Here is a 20,658-nt window from a genome sequence, read left to right on the forward strand (position 1 = left end):
ATGGATGGAACTGGAGGACATTATGCTAAGTGAGATTAGTCAGTCACAAAAAATAAGAAAGCAGATGCTTTACCTAATATGTGAGAATTAGAGAGAAATGGGTCATAGGAGGAACTCTAGATGAAAAAGGAAATTCTATAGAGGATCAAACAAGGCAACCTAAAGGAGAAAGGAGGAGGGAAGAGGAAAATCTCTAAAACACACAATGTACTTAAACATATTGAAGTCAGCCACTAAGCTAAGCAAAGGAAGGACAGACAGGGAGGGAATGGGGTGGGAATTGGGTAGGGGTTAAATCAGTGATGTGTACAGGTATGTACACACAAGTTTTTTACCCCAATATGATGTATGAATAAAATGCACCAATAAAAAATTAAAAAAAAAGAAAGCGTTAATTTCACTGGAAATTTGTTTAAGGCACAAAAAGTATATAGTTAGCTCATATACAGTTGTGCAGCTTAAAATCTTGAGTAGCCACTGAATAATCCAGGTTTCTACAATTAGATATGTATACAAATGACTATATTTTCTGACAGTCAACAGTCAAATGTCTATAACTTCCATTTGTCAGATAAATTTAAAAAAAGCTTTCAGAGTTACTACAACTTTAGAAATTCACCAATTCCTATTTCTCTAGTTTTTATGGTTACATTTTAAACTTTAAAAATGAAGCCTTCATCAGAACCAAGATTAATAAACGGAGAAATGGAAGGAAGTCCTTTATTCATTACAGAGCAAAAATGCATAATACAGTTACTAATTTGTTTTCCACTCAAGAGAATATACTTTATATTTGTAGAAATCAATAATTAGTTGTCAGGAGTTGTTTTTGGAGAATGATCAATAAGTGCCTTATCAGCAGTGGGATATTGATACCAGGGCCCATCACCTCTTTCAAGCATTAGTCTTTGGACTTCTAGTTCCTTCAACCTGTAACAAAAGAAGTAGCAACACTGTGATTTCAGCATTTCCAATTACAGATTTAGTGAATCATATCCATAAAGAATACCCACTGGCGAGGCTTTTGCTTTTATGCACACAGAGCCATGTGTAGGCATATATCTGGTATATTTCTATAAGCAAAATTTGGGCCTTATTTTTTACTTTTATTATTATCTTGCTATGAAGCTAGTATTAAATCATTTTGGTCACCCAAATATTACTTACATTGATAATTCTGTCTTTCACTGTCCTGCTCTTTGGACAGTTGGTTTCCACCTGGAATTGTGACATGCTTTTACTGTCTTCTCACCTTCTAGATACTAGGACAGTCATTTACAGAATGGCAACTGCTATGACCATGTGCTTTGCCAAGACCTAAGAAAATAATAAGCCTTCTTGGAGGAGCTCATATCCTATCTATACTGGTGGCCTATCAGCAGAAGCTCAGAAAGCTTGAGAACAGAAAATCTGATTCAAGCCAGGCGCGGTGGCACAAGCTTGGAATCCCAGCATTCGGGAGGCTAAGACTGGAGTATTGCGGTTCGTGGACAATCTCAGCTACCTAGTGAGGTGCCCTCTGCAACTTAGTGAGACCCTGTTTCAAAATAAAGAATAAAAAATAAGGCTGGGGGTATAGCTTGGAGGTAGAATGCCCCGGGTTCCATCCCCCCCTCCCCCACACACACACACAAAATCTGATTAAACAGCATCTTACTGTGCCTGGTCAATACAGACCCTCAGTGAATATTTGTAAAAAAAAAAAAAAAAAAAGAAAAACAAAACAAGCAAGCAAGCTGGACACGGTGGCACAAGCTTGTAGTTCCAGCTACTAAGGGGGCTGAGGATCATTTGATCCCAAGACTTTGAGGCCAGCCTGAGCAACACAGAGTGATCCCAACTGAGAGTTTAAAAGAGAGAAAGCAATCAGGATTAAAAGAAAAATTCTTCAACTTTAAGATTTACTCAGCTGTCCTCATCCTTCTTCACAAATAGAACATTTTCTGTTCTATAAAGATGCTATTTCATATTGAAAGTGTTCATGAACACACATTCCCAAAATAGTCCTTTCTTCATTAAACTTTTCATTTTCTATTTTAAAAGAAAACATATGAACTTTTTTTTTTTTTGGTGGTACTGGGGATGGAACCCTTCTACCTCTGGGCTACACTCCCAGACCTATTTTATATATTTTTATTTGGAAACAGGGTCTCAAGCCAGAGAGGCTGCCTTCGAACCTGCGTGACCCTCCTGTCTCCACCTTCCAAGTGCAGGGATTACAAGCATGAGCCACCATGCCTGGCTGAACATTTTTTTACATGTCTGGAAATTTACCATAGGTAAATAATTCACTTTATTAACAACTCACAAACTTTATCTATGAGATTATATCTTTTCTTAAAGGATTAAATATCATCCCCTTTTTTCTACTCTTTAGAATGTAATTATCTGAGCTGTGCATGCTTGTAATGTGTACATGCTTGTAATCCCAGCACTTGGGAGGCTGAGACAGGAGGATCACACAGATTTGAAGCCAGCCTCAGCTACCTAGTGAGGCTCTCAGAAACTTAATGATACCCTGTTTCCAAATAAAATATAAAATAGGTCTGGGAGTATAGCCTGGGGGCAGAAAAGCCCCTAGGGTTCTATCCCCAGTACCACAAACACACATACACACAAATAAAATGTAATTATCCAAAATGCAAATAATCAAAATATTTCCCAACAGAGATTAACTAGTTAAATAAATTATTCGCTGGGCATGTTGGTACATGTTTGTAATCTCAGCATTTGGGATTACAGGCTGAAACAAGAGGATTGTGGTTCATGGACAACCTCAACTACTTAGTGAGGACCTTTGCAACTCAGTGAGACCCTGTTTCAAAATAAAGAATAAAAAATATGCTGGGGGTGTACCTCGGAGGTAGAAAGCTCCAATTCCACAAAATAAATAAATAAAAAGAATAAATAAATGAACAAAGTAATAAGTAACCATTTGTGAATATGTATACATGAACAGTATTAAAAATATGAAAGAAGCTAGGCATGGTGGTACACACTTGTAATCCCAGTACTTGGTAGAATGAGACAGGAAGATCACAGGTTGAGACCAGCCTCTGCAATTTAGTGAGACTCTCATCAACCTAGGAAGACCCTGTTTCAAACTAAAAATAAAATAGAGCAGAGGTGTAGATTGGAGGTAGAATGACCTAAGCTCAAACACACATATACACACACACGTGAAAGACTAAACATAACAGAAATAGTTATATTTGTGGGAGTCAAATATAGAAGATAGTCTCTTTCTATTTTATGTATTTCTTGAATGCTTCAGTTTTCTAAATATCCAAATGCATACTATTTAAAATCTCCCATTACATGCTTACACTGACATCTTTCCTTTAGGAGTGAGAGTCTGGGTCTTGGTTTGTTTGCTTTTTCTTTGTTTTGTTCTGTAATCGTTTTAGATCTCTCTGCAGCTGAGGAATTTTAGGATCTAATTATTTAAGTAAAATTCAAAGGTGCCTCAAGTTTATGTTCCTAAAGTTCAAAATTGTCTTATATTACTATGTATGAGCCATATTGCTATTTCGTGCTCTTAAATATTTACAGTTCTAGATATTCATGTAATCACATTTTTCATCATTTTATATTCTTCAAATAATATAAAATAATATAATTTTTCATAAACTACATTATTTTATTTATTTATTTTTTGGTGGTACTGGGGTTCCTGGAAGCCCTTCTACATCTGGGCTACACTCCCAGACCTATTTTTACATTTTTATTTGGAAACAGAGTCTCTTAAGCCAGCGTGCACGGCTGGCTTTGAACCTGCGCGATCCTCCTGTCTCAGCCTCCCAAGCTTGGAAATTACAAGCATGCGCCACCACACCCAGCTTCAAAAGAACATTTTAAGAAATACTTATATATTTACCTATTTAATCGCTATCACAGAGCTCTGCATGACACAAAAATCCCAGAAACTTAAGAAAAGGATTGACAAACCTGACAATAATAAAATGAGTAAATACAGTCGGGCGTGGTGGCATATGCTTGTAATCCCCGCACTTGGGAGGCGGAGACAGGAGGATCACGCTGGTTCGAAGCCAGCCCTCCTGGCTTAAGAGACCCTGTTTCCAAAAATAAAAAAGTATAAAATAGGTCTGGGAGTGTAGCCCGGAGGTAGAAGGGCTTCCAGGAACCCCAGTACCACCACCACCAAAAAAAAAAGAGTAATATATAGAAAATAACTAGCACACTGGTACATAGTAGTATTCTAAATAGGGCTAAGCTGCAGCTTGGAGGTAGAATGCCCCCGGCTTCAATCCCCAGTACCCCTCCCTGCAAAAAAAGCATCAGCTCATACTCTTCACTCTAAAAAAGCTAGTTATCTCTCCCATCTGCATTATTTTACACACAACATCCTATAGTTCTGAAATAATTTTATTCACTTTTGTCCTTGTGGCTTGCAACCCAAAGAAAGGATTTTCTTCTCCACCCCTTTTGTCCTACCGTAAATCAGCCTTTTCAGATTCAATTTGAAGGATAGCCATTGTTCTTTCATAATTCTTTTCTGGGGGGTCAAAGAAAGTACGGGCAATCCATCTTGATATGGGATGCTAGAAGAGAAAATTTGTTTAAAATCAATCAGTTTCTGAATAATGCTTTGCTTTTCTAGCTAGCTATTCTTTACAATGATTATCTCAGATAATAGTAATACCTACTATAAGCCAACTATTTTACATCTATTTTAAATAATTTTAATCCACCAGGTAGATATTAATTTTGTCTTGAGTTTATAGATGAGAAAACTGCACAAATTATGCAACTATGTGGCAGCATCTAGACTCACACCAGGTCTACTTGACTCCAAAGCCTGTGCTCACTTCCATTATACTATGCTGAGGTGTCTGAGGCAGCTGATCCAGGAAAGAAACATGCATTTCTCTTTTCAAGTTAGTAAAAACAAACTAGTTTTATGGTTTCCCTCAAGATTTAGTAATCAGGCACTTCTTTCTAAACCATAATCCATTCAGATAGTAAAATAACAATAAGGTATTCTCTACTCAAGGCCATCTCACTATAAAACTTGTAAAGACAAGTAACAGATTAACATTGGGTTTTGTAGCAGTGACAGTATGTATAGTGTTAAAATTAATGGTACGGGTTCTGGAGTCAAATTAATTGGGTTTAAATACATACGAGTCCTATCTCTTGGGCAGGTACTTAACCCCAGGCATCAAATTTTAAATTCTGCAAATATCTCAACAAAATTGACCAGGTCCATCCAAATAGGTTGGAAATAATAATCTAGAGTTTATATAAAAATATTATATTTACTATAATTGTTATTGTTAGTAGTGGCATATTATCATATAATTACATCACATGTTATATAATTGTATTATATATCTATCTACATCTGGGATGATGGGATAAAATGGGTTAATCTTTTTAAACCTGAGTTTAAAGTAATCCAGGTGTAGTGGCACATGTTTGTAATACCAGTACTTTGGAGGCTGAAACAGGAGGGTAAGAGGTTTGCAACCAGCTTCAGCTATTTAGTGCGGCCCTCTGCAACTTAGTGAGACCCCGTTTCAAATTACAAAGAATAAAAAATAGGGCTGGGGTGTAGCTTGAAGGTAGAATGGCAAAGTTCAATCCCTAGCACTGCAAAAATAAATAAATAAATAAGTAAATAAATAAATAAATAATAGCACCTTTTTTATTTTTTTATGGTACCAGGGATTGAACCTAAGGACATTCTACCTCTGAGCTATACCCCTCGCAATTTTATTTTTATTTTGAAACAGGGTCTCACTAGGTTTGTGAGGGTCTCACTATTTGCTGAGGCTGTCCTCGAGCCTAAGATCCTCCTGTCTCAGCCTAGTACTAGAATTACAGGTGTGTGCTACCATGCCCATCTTATAATAGCACCTTTTACATGGGATTAGATAATATTTGCAACAGCATGGTGCCTGCTATGAAGTATTCAATAAATGACAGCTATCATTAGTACTGGTAATATCTTTCCTGTGTCAATTAATTAGGATAAATTCTGTTACCCTTGCTAGGTTGAGGATACATAACAGACAATTCTTTAAAAACCAAACTGCTTGGTTTAAAAAGTGAGTAAAAAAATACATCATTTACTTGACATCAAAAACTGAACATAAGCTGGGCGTGGTGGCGCACGCTTGTAATCCTAGTATTTGGGAGGCTGAGACAGGAGAATTGCGGTTTGTAGACAGCCTCAGCTACTTAGTGAGGCCCTTTGCAATTCAGTGAGACCGTTTCAAAGTAAATAAATAAAAATAGGGCTGGGGGTGTAGCTCGGAGGTAGAATGTTCTTGAGTTCCATTCCCATTACCGCAAAAAAAAAAAAAAAAAAAAAAAAATTGAACATAAAACAATATAATTGTTGAATTAAGATATTAACTAGCACATCGACAAGGCACCTAACAACCTAATTTTTAATGACTTATACAAACCCTGAAATATTCCCAATGTTCTGGGATATAGCCTTCTGGAATTTCTGCTAATTCAGCTTCACCTAATAAGAAAAAATGACAATGTTCAATTTTAGCGTTAGGAGTTTACAATATTAATTCTTCACCAATAAAATAAGAAAGCAACTTTTTGTGGCTTTAAAGAATTTCTCCTTTTATTTTTACCAATGCTCTAATTTTCTAAATTCACTTTAATCTGTTTGAAAGTTTATTCAATCATTTGGTATTTTTTAGATGTATTCTGAATGTAAAACATTTATAAGCATGATATGAGTTTTCCATTTTATTTTTATAAAACAACATGTAAGACATTTTTCTAATCTAGTAGACAAAATATTTTAGGATTCAAGATTTTGGAAGTACTCTGACCAGAATTTCCAACCAACGTCTAATGTCTACTGTCATTCATAATTTCATTTTTAAAGAGATAATAGATATATGTTTGAGGATGGTCTTAAAACATTCTTCTATCTCACAGCCTCTCTTCTACCTTTGTCTCTTTCAACCTTCCTTTTTTAGACTTGTCAAAGCTAGTTTGGGGAAAGGAAGAAAGATGAAGCTTTCAGAAGTGTCCTATATAGCCATAAAATTGATGAATTGAAAGATTTGTGGAGGAAAAAAAAGTGTTAAAAATAACATCATATATTACTGCAAATTAAAATTTGGTTGTTTTAAAATAAATTGCTACAGGTGTGGTGGCGTATGCTTGCAATCCAGCGCTTGGGAGGCTGAGACAGGAGGATCACACAGGTTCGAAGCCAGCCTCAGCTACTTAGTGATGCTCTCAGCAACTTAGTGAGACCCTGTTTCCAAATAAATTATAAAAAAAATGGGCTAGGGGTATAGCCCAGAGGTAGAAAGCCCCTGGGTTCTACCCCCCAGTACCACACACACAAAATAAAATTTAAAAAATAAATTGCTATGCTTATATTTACTATTTAAAGAGCTTGCATTACAATATTCATAATTGCCTTTTAAAAATTAATGTAGATGTTTTTAAAATTTACAAATTTTCTGGTGCCATGGATGGGGTCACTTACCAATAAATACATTCACCAGTGTTATGCCAATTGCTACTGGAATCCCAGTCAACAAAATGTAGAATCTCTGTTAAGATTAAAAAATAAAAAGGTTTTCTCATGACCCTAAATCTCTCTACCTTCAAATTATCCTAACATGATTCCCTTATATTTCTTGTAAAATATACCTGCAAATTGATTTCTATGACATTCTTTGGTTCTAACTTTAAGATATTTATAATTAGCATGAAAAATTTTTAAAAAGTAAGGGTTAACTATAGAAGGGTAATACAATATAATATAATCTTTTTTTTTTTTTTTTTTTTTTTTTACAATACTAGGGATTGAACCCAGGGAGGGGCATTCTACCTCTGAGCTAAACCCTCAGCCCTATTATTTATTCTTTATTTTGAAACAGGGTCTTAACTAAGTTGTGGAGGGCCTCACTAAGTAGCTGGGGCTAGCTGCAAACCTTCGATCCTCATGTCTCAGCCTCCCAACTACTGGAATTAAAAGCATGCGCCACCATGCCTGGCTTACATAACTATTTACTTTCTGGTTAAAACAATCTCATGAAAGTTAGAAATTTCCAGTATTAAAAACAATGTTGAGCTGGTATAGTGGCCTATGCCTGCAATCCCAGTACTTGGGAGGCGGAAACAGATGGATTGCAGGTTTGTGGCTAGCCTCAGCAACTTAGTAATGCTCTCCCAAACTTAGTGAGACTGTTTCCAAATAAAAAATAAAATAAGGCGGGGGGTATAGCTCAAAGGTACAATGCCCCTGGCTTCAATCCAGTACCACCATTACCAAAAAAAAAAAGAGAAAAAAAGTATGAGAGAGGAAGGAGCGCGAGAGTGCACATTAGGGTGATTTTTAAATACCAAACAGGGTTTCAGATGGTCATAACAAGAAATGTGGGAGCTCAATCAAGGGGATCAAGAGGAGCACTAAGCACAATGAGAGGACAAGAGCAAATCTTAAGATAGCCAGGACTCAAATGATAAACCAGCACTTTAGGAACAGTGGCAGGGTCTAATCTCCCATTTTCTATGCCTCAATTTTCTTTTAAAGGCTTGAGATACAAATGCACAGTTAGTATTCTAAATAAGCAATACTATATTATTGTTAACTTGCACAAAATGTCAGCATCATGCTGAAATCAATACAAAATTATAAGTTAAAAAACCATATTCTAAAGTAATAGGGTTCTTTTTATTAAATGTCTTTCAATGAATTCTTTGATAATTGAAATATCTTAGTAAAAATAATCGCCTTCACATGAATCAAATTTTGAAGTTTCATAAATTTGCAGATTTTTTTTTTCTAGTGGTGCTGAGGATTAAACCCAGGACCTAGCACACATCTAAGCAGGTGCTCTACCACTAAACCACATACCCTCAGTCCTGCAGATTCTCTTTCTAATCTTGAGGTAGGAATACAAATTAAGATTTCAGAACCTCTTAATTAGGAGAATAAAGGAATAGCTCAAGTTTTACCTCCAATTAATGTGAATACTTTTGGTGAAGAAAAAAAGTTCACCCATTCCAAAAGAGATTCAATAACAAGACTTTACTACACAATCTTCTACAATACCTTCTGAGTTAAGAAATTTGAATTTACAAAATCAGATCAGAGGCAATTTTTCCCCTCTTTGTATGCAAAGATTTTAGTTCAAGAAAAACATTTAACTTACCAATAAATTCAAAAACCGCTTGTCATAATATGAAGAAGGTCTGATGACAAACAGTTTTTTCCCATGATCTCCACTGTGTCGCACAGGAGCTGGAAATAGTTAAGTTACTATGTTTTTTATACAAAGTTTAAGCAGGTACACTGTTATGAGATAAAAATAAGGTAATAAAAATATATATGCATAAATGTTTAATATTAAGCTTAAAAATGCTTTTTTACTTGAGAACTAAGGAGAGGGTAGACAGGATACCTTCAGACAAGACTGAAGTATTCTTCTAAACTATACCTCTCCTTTTATTGTTGTTGTTTTTTGCAGTTCTGGGGATGAAACCCAGGGCCTTGTGATACTAGCCAAGTGCTCCCACTGCACAGTTGTCCTCAATCTAATTTAGTGTTAAAAAAAAGTATTGAAATGGTTATTTCAATTTGTTTCAGTAGCAGGCAGGAAGCAAATACTCTTGGTGAGCTGCTCCTCTTTGTTTCCTGAAAGAAATATTTACTAATGCTGCAAAAGAAATAAATTTATGTCATTTCATATGATGAGGCAACATACTAGGAAGTTGCTTCAAAATAGATGAAAATCATTATTTTTTTCAACCAATTTCCAGGAGTTTGAACTTGTTATAAAACTTATTACACAGCCACATACCCTATCTTAACAAAATTCATTTGTAAGTCATTGCTGATTGAGAATCTCCTCTTCAAACCTCTCCCAGAAAGAACTTAATCAAGTCTTACTAGAGATAAATAAACTGTGGCAAAATTTCACTCTGGAATCCTCTTTCTATAGTCTTCTTTTTTGGAGGTCTGTAGGGACCATCACAGGCATTCCAAGCCTTTTCTACTGGAAGCAGGAAAGGACCAGGCAGTTATGGAGAAATAGGATTCAATGCTTCTACTGTGTAATGCAAGTCACTGTGAGTGCAAGTCACTGAAGAATAAAAAAAAAATTAATTTCCTACTAAAGGAATTTCAGTCGTAATCGATGTCAGAAAGATCTGCATTCATTTATTTACATTTAATGTCTAGAATGTCTTCTACTCTTCTAAAATCTATCCTTTAGGCCCAAATGACATCTTCAAAGATATCAGATGAAACCTTGCCTATTTTTTTCCTAGACTTTATTTATTACTGGGGGATGATGTCTTGGAGTGTTTGAGGAAATATTTAAAATACATGCATAAATGTAGGTTTATAAGCATTGCATTGTGTGAGAATGTAGAGTATATAAGAATGTGGGCTCAGGGAGCCAAACTGCAAGGTTTTGAATCCCAGCTCCACTATTTACGAGCTATCTGATCTTGGGTGGTTTAAACTAGGCATGTTTCCTTTTTTTATATAGAAAATGTCAATGAAAACCATTCCCACATAGAAGTTATTATAAGGAGTAAAGGAGCTAACTGGCACATAGTGTTAGCTACAATTGGAGAATTGCCTGATCTAGCCTCCTTAGCTGTTCGATTTTTCTGCTAATGTCCTAAAACAGTGTGATTATTCCTGCACCCATTTGTGCATCAAAAACATTTAAGAGAACATCTTAAAAATATAGAGCTTGCCGGGCGTGGTGGTGCACGCTTGTAATCCCCGCACTTGGGAGGCAGAAACAGGAGGATCACGCAGGTTTGAAGCCAGCCATGCTGGCTTAAGAGACCCTGTTTCCAAATAAAAAAATATAAAATAGGTCTGGGAGTGTAGCCCAGAGGTAGAAGGGCTTCCAGGAACCCCAGTACCACCAAAAAACAAAACAAAAAATATATATAGAAAGAGAGCTCAAAGACTTCTAGTTCCACAAGGTGGAATTAGCTCCAGTCCTGGTACATCTTTTCCCTTAAACTAAAAGCCTTGGACCTAAAGTCACTGAAAGATAGAAGAAGGCACTGTCTATAGACCCTTGGGGACCCGAGAAAAGACATGACGGCGAATCCCCTGGATTTCCTAAATCTTCTACTTTTTTTGTGTGTGGTACTGAGGATTACACTCAGGAGCATTCTACCTCTGAGCTACATCCCCAGCCCTATTTTATTCTTTATTTTGAAACAGAGTCTCACTAAGTTGCAGAGGGCCTCACAGTTTCTAAGGTGGTCTGCCAACCTACAATCCAATCCTCCTGTCTTAGCTTCACAACCACTGGGACTGCAATGATGTACCACCATGACTGGCTCAATCTCCTACTTTTGAATTGTTGTACATCCTAGTGATGTGTAGAGTTGTCCTTTGGTCCATAAGCGACTGATCCCAGAACCCCTGTGGATCCCAAAATCTGCAAGATGACCAAGTCTGTTATATAAAATGGAATAGTATTTGAAAATAACCCATGCATATTCTCTGATATACTTTGACTTCTAGGTGACTTAAAATGCCTAATACAGTAACTTCTATGTAAATCCATAAGAGAAACAAAGGAAACAGTATACTATAGTAGAAAAGAACAGGTCCAGAAGAAAAATTCCTATTTTGATAGGATAGTAGGAGAAAGGTTATTAGCTGAGAGAAAGAGCAAGTTAGATGGATCTGTGATGGGTAGTGATAATTGATTGACACAATTATTCTGATTAATGAAACCTACCAAAGAGGTTTCTCAAAAGCCCTGTAGCTGGGTGTGGTGGCGCACACTTGTAATCCCCGCACTTGGGAGGCAGAGACAGGAGGATCGCACAGGTTCGAAGCCAGCCTCACTGGCTTAAGAGACCCTGTTTCCAAATAAAAATATAAAAATGGGTCTGGGAGTGTAGCCTGGAGGTAGAAGGGTTTCCAGGAACCCCAGTACACCACCAAAAAAAAAGCCCTGTAGCATCAAGATTTTTATGAATGGGCTGGGTGAGGTAGAGACGACAGCATTCCTGGCTTGTTGAGTCTTAGAAACACAAAGCTACGGCTACAAAAGTGGCTAATTCACTGATGATAAAATAGGATTTCAGAGGAGCCTTCATGGACACCTACAAAAAGCTAAATCCAGAAGTATAGAGTCAAAACATGATGGTACTCCCTGTTCTTCACCTCCCAGATATATCTGTAGAGGCATATCCATTCCAGAGTACATTCTTGTAAATCTGGAGGTAGTCCCAACTTAGGCAACCAGAATGGCAAACTATGACAATATTGAAAAATTGCTCCAGTATTAACTTCCAATAAAACTATAAAAAGCATTCAGAATCTCGGTGCCAGACAAGGAGAAACACTTACACTCCAGAACTCCCTCCCCTCTGCCTACTGTCCAAATTTTAGCCCACAGTGTAAGAATGCAGACTATTATAACCCTTAGCCTTAAAATACATAGAGCCAATTAAAGCCCTTAGCTCTACAAATATATAAAAACCATTAAAAGCCCTAAGATCACAGTGACTGTCTGGCAATAGCAAGGGCCGTATGCCTTGCTCTTAGAGATTACACACAGGTTACACTGGCTGTGATCAGTGCCTGTTTCCCTCCTATTCTCTGAGACCCAGCCTTGGTATGAGAAATGTAAACTCCACGCGTTACTTCAAAGCACCCATAGTTGATAAGCAACCAATACAGCCCAATTACCCAATTATTAATAATCCCTGTAACTTTATATGTACTTAGGATAAACATGGCTTACAACCAAGCAACTACCATGTCCCTTCAACATGGGCAATTTCTACCATTCTCGACAGCCTGGAATTTCTCAATTAGGTATTCATTAATTACATAGGCATAGGCTTCAATAAGCCATATTAAATATACATATACTCTCAGGAAAGTTACTAAGTTGTTGGCAATTATAATCTTTTGTAAACACTGAGTATAGTAATGTAGGTATTTTTTGTATTTCAAAGACAACAGTGGCAAATTGGTCATTTTCTTTCCTTTACCCTCAGTTAGGGGCATCATCAATTACCCAGGTTAGAAATCTTCCTCATTTTTCTTGCACTCATTCTGCCACTCATTGATAACTTATCAAGGCCTCTTGATTTTAAGATTCATCCTCTCCATTCCCTTTCATGCGTTCTTTACCTAATTAATGAACATCTCCTATAAGCCTTTCAGGATCCACAAGCATCTTCCTAAAATGTATTACTTATGGTGCTCTTCTGCTAAAGCATTCTTTGTTGCCTACAAAATAAAGTGAAGTCAATTTAGCTTTGTCTCTTCCCTCCCCTTCTCCCTTTTCTGCTCTTCTCTCTCAATCCCTATCTATCCCAAAAACCTCCTATTCAGACACATCAGAAAACTCACCCATTATATTTCTACCAGGTACAGTGGCACAGACCTAAATCCCAGTACCCAGGAGGCTTGAGACAGGAGGATCACAGGTTTGAGGCTAGTGTGTGGTTACTTAGCAAGACCCTACTTCAAAATAAAAAGGGGTGAGGGTACAGCTCAGGGGCAGAACTCCCCCGGGTCCAATTCCCCCACCCCAAATTTTTTAAATAAAATAAAATGTCACATATTTCTTGACTGAATTAACTCAGAACACTGTTTTATATATCCGCTAGTCAGCTTTCCTTTACTATAATAAATAAATGAGATAAACCAACTTATAAAGAGGAAAGGCTTACTTTAGCTCACTTATTCAGTGGTTTCAGTCCATGGGTAGGCCTTGTTGCTCTGGGGCCTGTGATAACATAGAACATCATGGTGGGAGCACATGGTGGAGCAAACTGCTAACCTCATTGAGGCAGAGAAGCAGGAGATAAAGAAGGTCTCAAAATCCCATTCAAGGGCTTGCTCCCAATCACTAGAAGACCTTTCACTAGAAAGGTGTGTGTGTGTGTGTGTGTGTGTTTGTGTGTGTGTGTTACTAGAGATCAAACCCAGAAACATCCACCTCTCAGATATCATCCTAGCCCTACTTTGTTTTATTTTGACACAAGATCTCACTAAGTTACAGGTCTCCTGAGGTTGTTGAGGCTGGTTGCAAATCTGCCATCCTCCTGAATCAGCCTCCCAAGTACTGGGATTACAGGTGTATACTATCACACCCAGCTAGTTGTCATCTCTTAAAGAGTCTATCTCTCCCACCTTACAATAGTATCACATGGTCTTTGGATTATACACACCCAAACAACAGCATTATCCATTTTAATATTCTCATAAAAAATACTTTATGCTTGTTAGTTTTCAACTTTTATCAAAGCAGATGGGTAGACTGAAGCTCATTTTTGGAATTTCTTCACACATCACATTTAATAATTTAAATGGAGAAAATATATAAATTTTTTTTTTTTTGCTCATTTTCTGAGAAAGATTTTACTGAGGACAATGACAGAAACAGATATTTTAAAATGATATGGCAAGCTGGGCGTGATGGTGCATGCCTGTAATCCCTGTACTTGGAAGGCTGAGATAGGCGAATCACAGGTTTATAGCCAGTCTCAGCAGTTAGGGGTAGGGGTGTGGAATGAATGTAGAATGCCCTTGGTTTCCATTTCCAACTACATAAAGACACACAAAGACACAAACGCACATATGAACACACAAAATGGTGTGTCAAGCAAGGCACAGTAGCACATGTCTATAATTGTAGTACTTGGGAGGCTGAGACAGTAAGATTACAGGTTCAAGACCAGCCTCAACAATTTAAGTAAAGCCTTGAGCAACTCAGTCATATCCCTCTTCAAAAAAACACACTGGAGCCAGGAGCGGTGGTGCACGCTTGTAATCCCAGTGCTTGGGAGGCTGACACAAGAGGATCACACAGGTTCAAAGCCAGTCTCAGCTACTTAGTGAGGCTCTTAGCAACTTAGTGAGACATCATTTCCAAATAAAATATAAAACAGGTCTGGGAGTATAATACAGAGGTAGAAAAGCCCCTGCGTTCCACCTCTAGCACTACCCCCCCCACCAAAAAAACCCCAAACAAAACAAATAAAAAACACTGGGTGTGATTGTGCATGCTTATAATTCCAGCATTTGGGAGGCTGAGACAGGAAGATCACAGCAGCCAGCCTCAGCTATTTAGTGAAGCCCTTTGCAACTCAGCCCGTTTCAAAATAAAGAATAAAAAATAAGGCTGGGGGGCATAGCTCAGAGATAGAATGCCCCTGGGTTCCATCCTCAGTACTGCAAAATAAAGAAATAAATAAATAATACAAAGGCTATGTGTTTAACTCAGAGGTAGAATGTTCCTGGGTTCAATCCCCAGTAACAAACACATACACACACACACACACACACACACACACACACACACACACACACACACATATAGCAAAAGAAACCTATAGAAGGCTAATGCCAGGAAAGATACAGGCAAATGGAAAAAAAATAAACAAATCCTGTTTCCAAAAATAAAAAAGTATAAAATAGGTCTGGAAGTGTAGCCCGAGGTACAAGGGCTTCCAGGAACCACAGTACCACAAAACAAAAAAAAAAAAGTATGAAGAAATGTGGGGAGCCATTAAGGTTTTCCCCTAAAAGAATATTTCTGACTCAGCTGACTGTCCTTCACCCAGAGTCAACAAGGTCATGGAAAGTTCAAAGTAAAAGGTCTGAGAGAAGGTCAGGTGGTGATTGATTGACCTGCCCGTGGTGTAAGGTACTTTGGATTTGCCATTATTGTATTCCAGTGTAAGAAACTGTATAAATACCTCAAGAGAAATGATTGGCGACCCTCCCATGCACAGGAGAAATAAACCTGGGGTCGGCCCAATAGAGATTGGTGACCCTCCCATGCTCAGGAGAAATAAACCTGGGGTCGGCCCAATAGAGATTGGCAAGCCTCCCGTGCTTCAAGAAAAGTAAATTAAAATTCGTTGAATTAAATTCTTAGAATTGCATTCTTTCATCCTCACTTCTCTCTTCGTAATCCGTACTTTTGCCGGCTGGCTCCATTAAAGAAATTACTTGAAGAGACATTTCTCCAAAGATACACAAATGGACAAGAAACACGTGAAAAGACGTTAAACAATATTAATCATTAGGGACTATAAGTCAAAACTACAATGAGATATTACTACAAACATATCAAGATAGCTAATACAAAAAAATTCAGAAATAACAAATGTTGGTAAGAATGTAGAGAAAATGGAATTCTTGTGTACTGCTGATGAAAATACTGCAGAAAACAGTAGGCAGTTCCTCAAAAAAGAAAATTTAAAATATAATTATCACATGATATAGCTATTCCACTTTCAGGTATATACTCAAAAGAATTGAAAGCAGGGCCTAATAGCTGTATCTATACACCTACGTTCACAGCAGCATTGTTCACAACAGATAAAACATAAAAGCAGCTCGTGTCCATGAACAGATGAGAAAGGCAGAATGTGATATAGTGGACCCTCTGTATCTGGGGAATTCACCCTTGGAATCAACCAACTACAAGTCGAAAGTATTTTGGGGAAAAAAATCACATCTGTACTGAACATGCATACTTTTCTCTTGTCATTTTTCTCTTAACAATATAGTGTAATTACTTACATAGCATTACACTATATTAGGTATTAAAAGTAATCTAGCCAGGCGTGGTAGCACACGCTTGTAATTCCAGCATATGGGAGGCTGAGACAGAAGGATCGAGGTTTGCAGACAGCCTCAACTACTTAGTGAGGCCCTTTGCAACTCAGAGACCCAACTTTGGGTCAACACTGAGACTCTGTTTCAAAATAAAGAATAAAAAATACAGCTGGGGGTGTAGCTTGGAAGTACAATGCCCCTGGGTTACATCCCCAGTACTGCTTAAAAAAAAAAAATCTAGAGATGATTTGTGAGAAAAAAAATAAGGTATACAGGAGGATGTGCACAGATTACATGCATACACTAAGCCATTTCATATATAGTACTTGGGTAACTAAGTATTTTGTATCTGTGGAGATCCTGGAATCAATTCTCTATGGATAGAGAGGGATGACGGATGACTACATATACATACACACAAATACTACTCACCTTTACTTTTTATTTATTTATTTTTGGTGTTACTGGGGTTCTTGGAAACCCTTCTACCTCCAGGCTACACTCCCACTTATTTTTTATATTTTTATTTGGTAGATACTATTATATGTGAAATAATCCAGTCAAAAAAGACAAATATTGTTATGATTCTTCTTTTGAAGCATTTAAAATAGTTAAAACCATAGAAACAATATAAGGTGGTTATCAGGAGCTGACTGGGGAAATGGGGAGTTATTCTTTAGTGGCTAAAAAGTTAGTTTTATAAGAATGAAATAAGTTATGGATAATGGTGATGGTTACAATTATTATTATTATTATTATTATTATTATTATTATTATTATTGTGGTACTGGGGATTGAACCCAGGGGCATTCTACCTCCAAGCTAAATTCCCAGCCCTATTTTATTTTTATTTTAAAACGATCTCACTAGGTTGCTGAGAGTTTCACTACTTGCTGAGGCTATTCTTGAACCTGCAATTTTCCTGTCTCAGCCTCTCAGGTACTGGGGATTTACCGGTATGCACAATCACACTCTGCCTGCACAATATTATGAATGTATTTAGTAGTTATATGATTTTTACCAATTTTTAAAAATAAGGCTAATGCTAGCTAATCCGTAGATTTCTCCCTCACTTCTCATACTCTTATAAGATACATTAAAATTATCTTTTTTAAAGATAAGAAAATTGAGCCTGGTGTGGTAGTGCACGCTTATAATCCCAGTACTGGGGAGGCTGAGACAGGAGGACACGGCAAGTTCAAAGCCAGCCTCAGCTACTTAGTGAGGCTCTCAGCAACTTAGTGAGACCCTGTTTCCAAACAAAAATATAAAATAGGTCTGGGAGTGTAACCCGGACGTAGAAAGTCCCTGGGTTCCATCTCCAGTGCTACACACACACACACACACTTAAGAAAAACTTATGTGCATGTATGTCATTATCACTGATTTACATTATGATGTGAGATTATAATACACCAATAAAAGTAAATAAAAATAAAGATGTGAGCTGGGCGTGGTAGCGCACGCTTGTAATCCCAGCGTTTGGGAGAATGAGACAGGAGAATAGCAGGTTCACAGCCAGCCTCAGCTACTTAGTGAGGTCCTCTGCAACTTTGTGAGATCCTGTTTCAAAATAAAGAATAAAAAATAGGGCTGGGGTTATAGCTTGGAGGTAGAATGTCCCTGGGTTCTATCCCCAGGTCCGCATAAATAAATAAATATAAATAAATAAATATGAAGATTATGAGCAATTAAGTGCTTTCCACTTTAACTTCCTTTGTATGATGATTCAAGGTCACAGAGCTTCTAAATTATGGAGTCAGGATTTGAACCTAAGCACTCTGGCTCCAGAGAAAACAAAATAACAAAATAAGAGTTCGCTCCTCTATCAGAGCTTATATTTTTGTAGGGATAGACAGGACAATATAAGAGATTAATGCCTTCATTTTACAATGACAAAGACAAAATACCTTTGAAAGCAGGTACATAAGTGAAACATTAACTCTGTGTGTGTGTGTGTGTGTGTGTGTGTGTGTGTGTGTGTGTGTGTGTCTTACTAGGGATTTAACCCAGTGGAATTCTACCACTGAGCTACACCCCTAGCTCCTTTTACTTTTTATTTGAAACAGGGTCTCACCAAGTCTATCAAATTGCCTTGAACTTGGGATCCTCCTGTCTCAATGTCCCAAGTGCTGGGATTACGGGCAGGCATATGCCACCTCCCCTGGTTTAGCCCTCACCTTTAGAACAGATCATTCCTTGCTCCCACTAGGAAAGATGTTGATTCCCTATAATGATCCTTCCAGAACTCCAAGAATGGAGAATACTGTAGAACAAGGAACCAGGGTAAAATTTTACTTCAGTTGATCTCCAGCTCAACTGACTAAATACTATTTTAAGGAGTAACTGAAGGACTTGTATTTGCATACTTGAGGATATCTATAATAAGAAATGGCTTACAAAAGGGTTTTAGTCAAGGAATGTTAGTAGATGTATAAATTTCTCCTGGGTATTTGTTGAATACAACTGGTCCTTTCCATCATGTTCCAGTGAGTCCCCATGCATCATATGAAGTGGCATTATTCAAGTTAAAATTGGGAGACATGGGGTAAAATAGGACAAGATTGAGATTAAAGATGAGCTTTAGGCTTTTAGGGTAAAAGTTTAATTTCCTATTTATTTTGCACAAGGCAAATAATTTAAAATGTAACCTTGTTCACAAGGATCAAATTAATTATTATTATTATTATTATTATTATTATTATTATTTCTTTTTGAGGTAGTGGGGGTAGAACCCAGGGGGCATTCTACCTCCAAGCTACACCCCCAGCCCTATTTTTTTATTCTTTATTTTGAAACAGAGTCTCACTGAGTTACAGAGGGCCTAAGTAGCTGAGGCTGTCCTCGAACTGCGATCCTCCTGTCTCAGGCTCCCAAATGCTGGGATTCTAAGCGCGCGCCATCACACCCTGCTCAAATGATCATTTTAAAGCCTTAGAATGGTGCCTGACACATAGTAGGTGCTCAATAAATTTTTGCTGCCATATTATTAACTTAGTAATGTGGTAAATTACTTTTGCAATAATTGATTCAGTCTTCTATAAAATGGAAATAACATATTTACTGCGCAGAATCCTTCAAAGACTGAATTGTACTTAATGTTTTGCTATTATGATTATTCACTCCTTCCTAGAAAATAACAAACAGTACTAAGAGGATCCATATTAGTCCTCCTAGGACAGCATTATGACTTTCCTGGGACCCTGGCACTTTTGCCTTTTGGGGTTCTTTCCTAGGACTATTTAAAGGCTACTTTATGACATCAATATAAAACAAAACAAATACAATATAAAGCAAATACAATAATGAGTACAAGTCATTACATACTCATTAACATTATATTTTAAAAAAGAAAAGTAAAAACACTTTTGCGGACTCCTAAAACTATCATGGGCACAGGAACTACTGCGCCTGGCAGGTAAATTGGCCCTGAGCCTCTCAACCTGTCTACATATTACATACCTAGCATCAGTGGCTTCTCAGCAACAGGACTTCCTACCTGTAGGGCTAGACCTGAGGACAGGTGGAATCATTGAGAATATGGTGCCCCGAAGGCAGGCACAGGTCTCAGCTCTGTGACTTTCTAGCGGGCTGCAAATTAGCACCAGCTGGGATGGCAAACTGATCATTTAAACGCGATCGATCTAGCTAGTTGCTTGAGGAAAATCAAACAGCTGGCGCTCCGTCTCTCCTTAAAACTCCAAGTCCACAATCTGTCCCGGCTCCCTGCATATCCCACCAAGGTCACCTGGAAACAGTCCTCCCCCTCTCGTCCTGCACGCACTTTCTCCCAAGGCTAATACCCACCAACAGCCCTCGGAAAAACACGGGTGAGGAAGCCTCCGAATCCGAGCTCAGCGCCTAGGCGGCGGCCCGACAAAGCGGTCACCGCAGCGACCGAGGCCCGCCGCAGTAAACTCATGGCCGCCATGGCTACGGCGGGCAGTCGGGAGGAGCGGGGAGTGACGGGAGCCGAGAGGGCCAACCTACCAATGAGCGCGAAGTGCGAGCCGGCCGCGGAGAGAGGCCAGGGGCCTGTTCCGGTTCTCGTCTTCCGGTAGGCAGGAGAGAAC

At 37.9% G+C, this 20,658-nt stretch overlaps 1 protein-coding gene across 2 annotated transcripts; it reads right to left on the bottom strand.

Moving 5' to 3' along the window:
• Positions 1-809: 809 nt before the first annotated feature.
• On the bottom strand, positions 810-20,516 carry NDUFB5 (NADH:ubiquinone oxidoreductase subunit B5; the record flags this gene model as incomplete). 2 transcript variants are annotated; one of them, XM_080695830.1, is made up of 6 exons in its annotated part: positions 810-930; positions 4,456-4,562; positions 6,435-6,496; positions 7,493-7,559; positions 9,168-9,256; positions 20,393-20,516. In XM_080695830.1, 6 exons carry the CDS (start codon positions 20,514-20,516, stop codon positions 810-812), a joined length of 570 nt encoding a protein of 189 aa, XP_080551956.1. The 2 variants fall into 2 exon arrangements, with proteins under 2 accessions (XP_080551956.1, XP_080551957.1); XM_080695831.1 differs by lacking the exons at positions 7,493-7,559; positions 9,168-9,256.
• Positions 20,517-20,658: the final 142 nt, after the last annotated feature.

Source organism: Muscardinus avellanarius (assembly GCF_963383645.1).
Source record: "Muscardinus avellanarius genome assembly, chromosome: 5".
In the NCBI taxonomy this organism is placed as follows: domain Eukaryota; kingdom Metazoa; phylum Chordata; class Mammalia; order Rodentia; family Gliridae; genus Muscardinus; species Muscardinus avellanarius.